At 35.1% G+C, this 12,024-nt stretch overlaps 1 protein-coding gene across 6 annotated transcripts in view; it reads right to left on the minus strand.

Annotated features, from left to right (window-relative positions):
* Nucleotides 1-12,024, minus strand: part of ACAP2 (ArfGAP with coiled-coil, ankyrin repeat and PH domains 2) — a 158,779-nt gene that overhangs the window by 91,813 nt on the left and 54,942 nt on the right. For all 6 annotated transcript variants that reach the window (XM_059920803.1, XM_059920801.1, XM_059920804.1 and 3 more), the window contains 2 exons: nt 4,815-4,934; nt 3,963-4,016 (listed from right to left, as the gene is read on the minus strand). In XM_059920803.1, the coding sequence (XP_059776786.1) occupies nt 3,963-4,016; nt 4,815-4,934 (174 nt within the window). The remainder of the gene's footprint in view (nt 1-3,962; nt 4,017-4,814; nt 4,935-12,024) is intronic.

A 12,024-nucleotide genomic window follows, 5' to 3' on the forward strand; every position in this document is an offset into this window, starting at 1 on the left:
AGGAGAAACTGACATTAACACAATAATAGTGGGGGACTTTAACACCCCACTTACATCAATGGAAAGATTATCTAGACAGAAAATCAATGTAGAAATACAGGACTTAAATGACATATAGACCAGACAGACTTAATTGATATTTATAGAGCATTCCATCCAAAAGCTGCAGAACACATTCTTTTCAAGTGCACATGGAACATTCTCCAAAACAGATCACATGCTGGGCCACGTAGCAAGCCTCAGTAAATTTAAGAAAATTGAAATCATATCAAATATCTTTTCTGACCACAAGGTTATGAGGGTAGAAATCACTACAAGAAGAAAAACTGCAAAAAAACCAAACACATGGAGGCTAAACAATATGCTACTAAACAACCAATGGATCACTGAAGAAATCAAAGAGGAAATTTTAAAATGCCTGGAGACTAATGAAAACAAAAAAAAAACGACTATCCAAAACCTATGGGATGCAGCAAAAGCAGTTCTAAGAGGGAAGTTTATAGCAATACAATCCTACTTCAGGAAACAAGAAAAATCTCAAACAAACAACCTAATCTTATGTATAAAGCAACTAGAGAAAGAAGAACAAACAAAATCCAAACTTAGTAAAAGAAAAGAAATCACAAAGATCACAGCAGAAATAAATGAAATAGAGACTAAAAAAACAATAGAAAGATCAATGAAACTAAAAGCTGGTTCTTTGAAAAGATAAACAAAATTGATAAACCTTTAGCCAGACTCATCAAGAAAAAAAGGGAGAGGGCCCAAATCAATAAAATCAGAAATGAAAAAGGAGAAGTTACAACCAACGCCACAGAAATACAAAGGATCATAGGGAGAATACTACGAGCAATTATATACCAATAAAATGGACAACCTAGAAGAAATGGACAAATTCTTAGAAAGGTACACTCTCCCAAGACTGAACCAGAAGGAAATGGAATATATGAACAGACCAACTACCAGTACTTAAATTGAATCAGTAATTTAAAAACTCCCAACAAGTAAAAGTCCAGAACAAAATGGTTTCACAGGTAAATTCTACCAAACATTTAAAGAAGAGTTAACACCTATCCTTCTGAAACTATTCCAAAATATTGCAGAGGAAGGAACACTCCCAAACTCATTCTATGAGGCCACCATCACCCTGATACCAAAACCAGACAAAGGTATCAAAAAAGAAAAGTATAGGCCAATATCACTGATGAACACAATGTAAAAATCCTCAACAAAATATCAGCAAACTGAATCCAACAATACATTAAAAGGATCATACACCATGATCAAGTGGGATTTATTCCAGGGACACAAGGACTTTTCAATATCTGCAAATCAATCAGTGTGATACACCACATTAACAAATTGAGGAATAAAAACCAAATGATCATCTCAATAGATGCAGAAAAAGCTTTTGATAAAATTCAGCATCCATTTATGATAAAAACTCTTCAGAAAGTGGGCACAGAGGGAACCTACCTCAACATAATAAAGGTCATATATTACAAAACTACAGCTAACATCATACTCGATGAAAAGCTGAAAGCACTTCCTCTAAGATCACAAACAAGACAAGGATGCCCACTCTCGCCACTTTTATTCAACATAGTTTTGGAAGTCATAGCCACAGCAATTAGAGAAGAAAAAGAAATAAAAGGAATCCAAGTTGGAAAAGAAGAAATAAAACTGTCACTGTTTGCAGATGACATGATGCTCTATATAGAAAATCCTAAAGATGTTACCAGAAAAGTAATAGAGCTCATCAATGAATTCAGTAAAGTTGTAGGATACAAAATTAACATACAGAAATCTGTTGCATTTCTATACACTAACAACCAAATATCAGAAAGAGAAATTAAGAAAACAATCCCATTTACCATCACATCAAAAAAGAATAAAATACCTAGGAATAAACCTACCCAAGGAGGCAAAATGAAAAGACAACCTACTGAATGAGAGAAAATATTCGCAAATGTTGTGACCGACAAGGGATTAATTTCCAAAATATACAAACAGCTCACACAGCTCAATATCAAAAAAACAAACAACCCAGTAAAAAAAAACGGGCAGAAGACCTAAATAGACATTTCTCCAAAGAAGACATACAGATGGTCAAGAGGCACATGAAAAGATTGCTAATTACTGTGAAATACAAATCAAAACTACAAATGAGGTATCACCTCACTGTGGTCAGAATGGGCATCATCAAAAAGTCTACAAATAGTAAATGCTGGAGAGGGTGTGGAGAAAAGAAACCCTCCTACACTGTTGGTGGGAATGTAAATTGGTGCAGTCATTATCGAGAACAGTATGGAGTTTCCTTAAAAAACTAAAAATAGAGTTGCCATATGATCCAGCAATCCCCCTTCTGGGCATATTTCTGGAGAAAACTCTGATTTGAAAAGATACATGCACCCCAATGTTCATAGCAGCGCTATTTACAATAGCCAAGACATGGAAGCAACCTAAATATCCATTAACAGAGAAATGAATAAAGAAGATGTGGGGGGGGGCGGTGTGTGTGTATGTGTATATAGATATAGATATAGATATAGATATATACATACACACACACACACAACAGAATACTACTCAGCCACTAAAAAGAATGAAATAATGCCATTTGCAGCAACATGGATGGACCTAGAGATTATCAAGTGAAGTAAAACAGAGAAAGACAAATATCATAGGATATCACTTCTATGTGGAATCTAAAAAAATGATACAAATGAACTTACTAACAAAACAGAAATAGACTCACAGACACAGAAAACAAACTTCTGGTTACCAAAGGGGATAGTGGGGGTGGGGAGGGGAGGATAGCAGTTTGGGATTAACATAATACACTCTACTATATATAAAATAGGTAAACAATAAGGACCTACTGTATAGTGCAGAAAACTATACTCAGTATCTTGTAATAACCTACAATGGAAAGGAATCTGAAAAAGAATATATATATGTATAACTGAATCACTTTGCTGTACACTTGAAACACAGCATTGTAAATTAACTATACTTCAATAAAAAAAATTAAAACTTTTATGCATCAAATGACATTATCAAGAAAGTAAAAAGACTACTTATAGAATGGGAAAAATTATTTATATATCATATATCTGACAAGGGTGTAATATCCAGAATATATAAAGAATTCAATTTAGAAAAACTTTAAATGGGCAAAGGACTTAAGTGGACAACAGTGGTAACAATAGCAGAAGAAAATACACAAATGGCCAATAAGCAGATGAAAATATGCTCAACCAGATTGGTCATTAGGGAAATGCAAATCAAAACCACAATGAGGGACTTCCCTGGTGGTCCAGTGGCTAAGACTCCACACTCCCAGTGCAGGGGGCCTGGGTTCAATCCCTGGTCAGGGAACTAGATCCCACATGCCGCAACTAAAGATTCCACACGCCGCAACTAAAAGATCTCACATATTTTCAGTAAACGTTTACAAAACTTATAAAGGAATTTCACGACATTCCAAAAGTAATATATACCCCTCATTCTTGAAGATCTGTCCTCAAATCTTAAACACAAACATAAATAGCTCAAAAAATACAAGTCTTTAATATTAGCAATTGATTAGACAAAGGGGATATATTTGTATCTTAAAAGAAATAGCTAATTTTAGAATGATGACTTGTACGTCTTTCTTCTTGAAATTGCTTAAAAACTTATAAAGGCACAACTTAAAGGAAAAAAATTAACTTTTATGGGTGCGTACTTCATTGAAATTAAAGTTCACTATTATAGAATGGTAAATAATACACATCTATACTTTCTCCCTCTCTGTCTCTCTCTCTCACACACACACACATTTTAGATCCACCCAACTAAAAAGTTGTTGACAAATCAAAGTCATTCATTTTCCAACTTAAGTAATTTTATAAAATACTGCCACCAAAGTACTAAAACATGAACATGGTCATAATAACACCTATTTAATAAACACTTACTGTGTGAAAATTTATCATTTCTTGAAGACTGTCAGAAAATTTGGTCAAACTTGTCTATGAGAAAGAAATCAAAAGAAAACCAAGTCATTTAAGAGCTACTAATATAGGCCATAAAAATGTTACTTCAGCATTTCTGACAGAAAGATCAAGTTACACTGTAAACAGTAACATTTATTTCTCACTAGGACAATCTCACTACCTCTCAGGCATGCTCTGCAGAGAGGTCAAGTCTACATGTAGTAACATAAAACCCTAGAACAGTCAAAGAATTAGCCTGCCCTACCAATACTATTATACTAGCAAATCAAAATGGCCCATGTAAACCTAAGGTAAAATTGAGTATATCAAGACTATGTCCATTTAGGCATCTATGGATCACATAATCATCAAATTACAACCATTTCTGCACCAGTTATTATTCTTCATAAAAGAAATGTCATAATACCACATAGTATAGCAAGGGGTCTAAGCTAACACAGCATAGCTAGCTACCAGAACTTTCCTATGCAGCCCCCAAAATGTATAGTTAGATACTAGTCTTGGGTTAATGCTCTCTGCTTGCCCCGATAAACAGCTACTAATAAGCATGATCCTACTCTCACTGCTCAGGTCCCCTTGTAGATGCTTCAGTTCACCTAGCAGCAAGTATAGTAAACTTATATCCACAATGCAAATCAACCATCACCTTCTAACTGTCCTAGAAAACAGGATTATATCAGATAGCACCAACAGGTGATAGCTTTTCCACTTCTAATTTTAAGGACCACTACTACTATTAATAAGGTAAATGGATGCATAATTCTCTAACATCTTGTTTCATTTACCATTTTAACTAAATTTAATAATACTAACCTCAACTACAGCATCATTGCTAGAATACTGTGCCAGGTCTCGAATCCCATTCATGAACTGTTTATTTGCAACACAAAAGGCTTTTCCAGTATCAATCATTGCAATACATAGCTTCACAAGCTGGAAAAGAAAAACATCATATCATTGAAAATAATTTTACAAATTACTTAATCAAACAAGTGTTAGCATTAACCACATGAGTAAGCCTAGTTAAGACAAATTATAGTTCATCAATAAACCCAAAATAGACTAAATGAAAATTGTTCTTTTTTTCCTTTGGCTTAAAAAGTAAATTCATAAGAGAACTGTATCAAAAAAAGTTGACCTTTCAAACAACAACAACCATTTTATCAAGTTAAATTCAATCCCATAAATTAACTCCACAAAAATGTATTAAGCACCCCTTGGAAGGAAGAAAAGGAAAGTTTAGGCAGAGCAAGCAGTATGACAGAAGATTTTAAAAACACAACTGTGGTATGGCGGAGGGAAGGGAAGTAAACTGGTATGGTGGGTTAGTCATGCTGGTCATTTTAATATCAGACCCTCAAAGCAGAATTGCTTAATCAACCATATTTCTCTAATGCCTCCCATCTAGGCATTGTGCTAAATCTTAGAACAGAGCTTCTCCCTCTCTTCTCCTGTCCCCTCCTTTCTTCTTTCTTTTTTTCATCTTTTTCTTTTTCCCTTTCATTCCTTTTCTCTCTTTTTTTTTCTATCCCTTCCTTGTTTCTTTCTTTAGTTCACTCAGATACAGAACATTTTCTTTAAGCAAACAAAATCTTGGGTGAAAATCAAATATAAAAAAAGATAAAAGTGGAGCTGCTCTAGATGAAGGAAGGGTAATGAGAGGGTGGGAAGAGGGGCCACCAAGAAGAGGATAGAGCTCGGGAAAACTTTAGAAGACAGCTCAAGGATCTCAGGAGTGTAATTTAAAACTGTTACCCTGGGACCGGGAGGAACAGAAGTGAAAAACATAATCTCTGTTCTAATTCTAACCATTCAAAAAGCAGATAAATTCTATTTAGCACAAGTACAACTGCTATGCTCATCAAAACCATGCAAGAGGGAACAAAGGAGGAACGTGTAATGAGGGCTATGGGGATCAAGGAAGGGTTCCGGGAAAAGGTAATACTTGAGAAAAGCCCTGAACACCAACAGGAATTAGCCAATCAGATAAGGGTAATAAGAAGACACTTCTCTAGGAAAAGCATGTTCTAAGGCCCTGAAGCTTAGATGGCAGGGCAAACCAGGGGCACTAAGTAGCTTAGCACAGTGTGAAAATGTATACAAGGGCCAGATCAGGAAAAGCCCTGTGTGCAAAGTTAAGGTGTTCACATTTTATATGAAAGGAAATGGAAAACAATAAAGATATCGAACGGGTGAGTTAACCAGAGTTCCATTTTAGAATGATGAGCTAAAAGAAGAAAAAGTAAGATAAGGAAGTAGAAAGAATAAAGATAAGGAGACTAGACCAAAAACTACGAGAGCCTGAATTAAGGCAGTAATAAGCAGGGAGAGAAGAGAGGAGACAAATTTAGAAATTAGTTGAGCACCTAAGTACAATTATGCAGATGGTGTCCTACCAAAGGGAAAAATAGAGGATGAAATCCAGCCTGAGCTCTGCTTGCTGAGGGCTATATCTGCTACAAGATGCTAATTTGCACAAAGACACTATACTGTCCAGCAAAGACTTGTCTTAACAGTGTTGGGCCTGTGAGGTAGGCCTGAGCTAGATGGGTCTGTGAAATAAGCCAAGTGGAAAGTCTATCAAAACCAAGTGAAAATAGATACTTAAAGCTCAAAAAAGAGAAGTGTACTATAGATACACACACAGGAGTCAGTAGCAAATAAAGTATCAGTGCTACAACGCTACAGCCTAGAAAAAAAGCAGGGGTCACAGTGTGTACAGTGAGGACCCCACAAAGGAGACTAAAAGAGGAAAAGGGAAAGGTAGGAGGAAAAGCAACAGATTAATTTCATCAAAGTCAAGAAAGAACAAAGTATCAAAAGATGGATGATGAATAGGTTGAAAATCCATAAAGGTCAAGTTTTAAAAACACTTAAAAAAAGTTTGTTGAGTTTGGTGACAGTCACCAGCATCCCTAGCAAGAATTGTTTTAAGAGAAACTGGGGGGCTGTAGCCAGATTACAGTGAGTTATGAACTGTAGATGAAGAAGACACAATGAGAGGTCAATTCTTTGCCAATATATATTCTATAGAATATCCCAGGGGAACATTCTATACCAAAATAAGGACTCTGTGATCAAATAAGTCTGGGAAACTCATTTCGTCAAGTTAAACAGATTTCTTTATTACTAAATTTGTAAGAGCTTTTGATATATTAATGTGTATTATGAGTCCTAGAGAGGAAGTATATAATAGGTAGCATTTCTCAAAATTATCTGACATTGAATTCTCTTTAGAGGAAGCATCCTCATAGGACCAATGTTCCACAAAACCCACTATGAGAAATGCTGGCAGACACTAGTCCTTCAAATAGTTTGCTATTTCAAAAAAAAAGATATCTTAACAACCAAAAAAACTAATTCTAAAATTCATATGGAGTAACCAACATGCAAGAAGAGCATCAAAAAAATTGAAAAAGAGTAATGAGGTGGGGACATTAGCCCCATATTAAAATATATAGGTGCAGTAATTAAAAGTCTGGTAATAGATGTGAATAGACAAATTGGTTAATGGAAGAGAATACAGAGTGAAGAAGCAGATACAAAATGCAGTACTTGATTAAGTAACACTCCAGCCAGGGGGGTAAAAAATTTTCCAATAAATGACACAAGGATACCGGATAGCCATCTAAAGCCATCTAAAAAAAGAAAGAAACTAAGTTGTATTCCAAACCCCCAAATTAATTTCAGATGGAATAAATATTTAAACATAAAACATTAAATCAGAAAACCAAGAGAAAACAGGAGGTGGTATTTTTTATAATCTCAAAGTAGGAAAAGTCTTTCTGAGAAGGATGCAAAACTCAAAAGTCATAGAAGAAACTAATCAATTCAAATACATAACAAGAAAACATTTAGATAAGGAAAAAAAAAAAACTTAGTCAAAAGACAAATGACAATTTTGGAAAATATTAGCAACAAATCACAAGGGACTAACTTCCCTACTACAAGAAAGGGTATACAACTCATTTTTGAAAATCCAACCAGCCACTAGAAAAAAAATGGCAGACAGACATGTACAGGTAATTCCCAGAAAAGAAAATTCAAATATACGTATGTCCATGAAAAGAAATTCAACCTCACTCATAATAAAAGAAAGGTAAATTACTATTTTTTTATAGAAGAACAAAGGTCAAAAAATGTGATAACATGCTGTTTTAGAGAAGGTAGGTATGGGGAAATAGGCACTCTCGCACACTGTTGGTGGGAATGTAAACTGGTACAATTTCTATGAAAGGCAACTTAGCAAGAGCTATAAAAATTTTAAACATACATGCCCTCTAATGTAGTAATTTCACTTTTATAAATGTATCATACAGATATATTTGCACATAAGGCACATGACACACATGTAAAGTCATTCGTTGCAGTCGCAGTAAAACACTGGTAGCAATCTAAGTATCCATCTGTAGGCAACTGGATATATAAATTATGATATATCCATAAAATGAGATACAATCAACCATTAAAAAGAATGAGGCAGCTCTATAATTAATAATAAGGAATAAAATCTAAATTATATATTTTAAGAAAGCAAAATGTAGAACAATGCTAATATCTTTGTTGGAGTGGGGAGAGAGGAGTACAAATACATATAATCTTTCACATGCTTAAGAGATTTCTGGAAGACCACACAAGAAACTAGTTCAGTATACGCCTCTGGGATACAGATTAGATGATGACTAATTTTTCACTGGGTACACTTTTGTACCTTTGAATTTTGTACCACATGTGTGATATTGCTTATTCAACAAATTAAATAATTCAAAAATAATTAAATTGAAAGTTTCCATAAAAACAGAAACAGACAGGTTGGTAGTAGAACATTATGGTTAAAAACAGGTTTATAGGCTCAGTTGGCTTAGGTTCAAATTCTGCTGCCAAACTTAATGCTCTAAGTGATTCGGAGAGACCTCAACCTCAAGAAGCTTCAGGTTCTTCTGTATGACACAATGACAATGGTATCAAACCATAGAGGGTTACTATAAGAGTTGAGAATAATGCACTTAAAGATCTTAGCACAAACTGTTACTGGCACATGGTAATTACTTGATAAAGATTTGCAATTCCTTGTCAGAGGTGAGATTTTTCTCTTGTTTTGTTTTGTTTTGATTCAAGAGAAACAAACATTTTTGTTTACTTAAAATAATGCGGTGGTAGAGAAGGAAAAGGAGAGAGATGGCTAAAGCAAAGTCCTGAGAAGTTAATGTTTGGAATTACATAGGAAAAGGGATATTTTTATCACTCAAATGGGAAAAAAAAATGGAATAAGGACAGATTCTGTTAAGTTTCTAGATTAAAAGCAAGAAATAAAGGTGTTCCCACCAAAAGGAAGTAAGAGACAAGTTCCTCTACTAAGAATGAAGAGCAAGGTGGTAAATCTTGAGAAAACAGTGAAATATAAGAGATGCCAAAGATAGTAAGATAACCTGATTGAGTCTCGGAAAAATTGCTTTGCACCATGAATCCCAGGTATGTGTAGCTCCACCAATTAGTTTCACCAAACAATTGTGTAACTTCTCCAGTAGGGCTTTATAGCCCAGATATGGGACAGAGGATAGAGATGGTTAGACAAGTATAGTCAGTATTCTGCAGAGTAGGTGTTATGGAAAGGAAACGAAGGTCTCCAGAAGAGAAATAATGATGTGATAAGTTAAGAGTAGACTGGAAGGGTTCACAGCAGTATTATACATAATAGCCAAAAAGTGGAAACAACCCAAATGTCCATCAATTGATGAATGGATAAACAACTTATGGTATATCCATACAACAGCATATTATTCAGCCATAAAAAAGGAAATACTGGCGATGTTACAACATAGACGGATGAACTTTAAAAACATTATGCTAAGTGAAAGAAGCCTGTCACAAAAGGTCAAATACTGTATGATTCCATTTATATGAAATGTCCAGAACAGGCAACTCCACAGAGACAGAAAGTAAATTAGTGGTTGACAGAGGATGTAGGGAGAGGGAAATTGGAAGTGACTGCTAACAGGCACAGAGTTTCTTATCAGGGTAATGGGATTAAGTAGTATATTCACATTGTGAATATGCTAAAAACCACTGAGTTGCACACTTTAAAATGGTGGTTTTTTATGTTAGGTGAATTTTATCTCAATAAAAAAAATTATTTTAAAAAATATATAGTGAATAAAAAAGGGATCTGAAATATGAAGCGGATAGACTGAAAGACTAGAGATTTAGATAAGCTTGAAAAACAGAAGCAGGAGGAGTCCAAGATGAGAACTGGAAAGACTGGAAACTCACATCAGAAAGTAAGGTATCAATGAGCATTCCACAGTTTCAGAGATTACGACTCTGAGCAACAAGGCACAACATATGGCCAGGAAGGCAGGTATCAGAATTAGAATAAAGGTCACTATTCACAGGCATTGGAGGGAAAATGAAATTGTCATATAGCTGAAGCACATATACACTGCAGCTATTCAGAGGGAAGGACTGACTGGGTGATAGACAGATACTCTGCCAGCTGTCAAAGTCCTTATTAGATGACAGTGATGACAGCTATACTAAATAACTTAAGCCTACAAAGAGGGAAGATTTTTACCTAACAGTAAAATGAGGGCTTTTTCCCTGTTAAAGACAATCTGTCTTCAAGGAGCTCTAATAGTTTGTTGAAAAGACACCACCATCATTAACATTTATTTAGAACTTATCATGTGTCAAAGCACTTAACATGTATTAGCACATCTTATTCACATAATAACCCTATAATAGATACTCTTATTTTTTCCCATTTTGGAGATGAAGAAACTGAGACATAGGAAGGTTTAGGAACTTGCCCAAGGCCATACAGCTTAGTAAGTGGTAAAGCCTTGCTCCAGGCTTTGTGCTCTTAATTACTAGACTACGCTACAAACCAAAAATTGCAATAATATTATAATAATTTAAATGGAAGTACAATTTTAAAATGTAAGAAATGTAAAGATGCAAGAAATAATGCAATACCTGAAAAAGAACCTAAGTTTGGTAGTACCTGAGCTGTGATTTAAAGGGTATCTGCTTAACAAACAAGGAACAAGCATTCCAGTGAGAAGATGCAACAGATAGGGAAATTATATCTAGATGGCCACTATGATGCTCTGTGATATTGCCAATGCCAGAATACCTGGCAGAATGGATAAATAATTGGACCTAGTCGAATAATGCCATCCATTCATGGAGCATTACTCACCAGAAAGAGTCTAACTACTGGTGGCATACATTATAAGCAAAATAAATATAAGCTAGGTAGGTCATCAAGCTAGTTAAACCTGTTGCTGCCGTGATTTGCAATATTACAGGTACAACTGGCCCTGCACAAAGTTATGAAATCAGTAAACTAGTTTTAGGCAACCCCTCCCCTCCACAAGTCCTTCAATGCCACCTCCTTCAATAACAACCATTTCTTGCTCCTCACAGGCTCTCTTCTCTAATTGTAACTCCTCATAATTCTAAAGTAAAAATGATCAATAATAGCTTAAGAATTTGGGAAAGGGACATTGTATAAGGGATCAAGATCTTAAACTAGAGAAATATAAAAGTAACTATGGAAATTCTATTTGGGTGGAAGATGATATTTTAAAAGATGCCAAAGCTTCCATGATGCCCTGAGTAGCCCTTCGGGTAATAGGGACTCTAGAAAGGATTTAGAGTTCTTAGTACTGAATGCCAATACTGTGACAACTTGGTTTAGATTTGAATCTTTTGGTTTTAAGATTCTACCAGTCTCTCAACTGCAACCAAATGATATAAAGGGGGGGGGGGGGGAAAGATAGCTGCTCATAAAAGCAAATCATTAACAAAAATACTGTAAGAGGATTCTGTTTAGGTACTTTAAATTTTGAGGTCCCCCCGACACAAAGTGTTTTGTTTGATTTAGATGCAGTTCTGCCCAAAGAGAATAGATATCCTTATTGTACTACTCTGTGATTCTTTAAAAAGCCTTCTCCTTCTATATACTCTCATAAACCTACCAGAAAATCAAAACTACATCTTCTGCTGCCTACCTTAACGGTTT

Source organism: Balaenoptera ricei, chromosome 4 (assembly GCF_028023285.1).
Source record: "Balaenoptera ricei isolate mBalRic1 chromosome 4, mBalRic1.hap2, whole genome shotgun sequence".
In the NCBI taxonomy this organism is placed as follows: domain Eukaryota; kingdom Metazoa; phylum Chordata; class Mammalia; order Artiodactyla; family Balaenopteridae; genus Balaenoptera; species Balaenoptera ricei.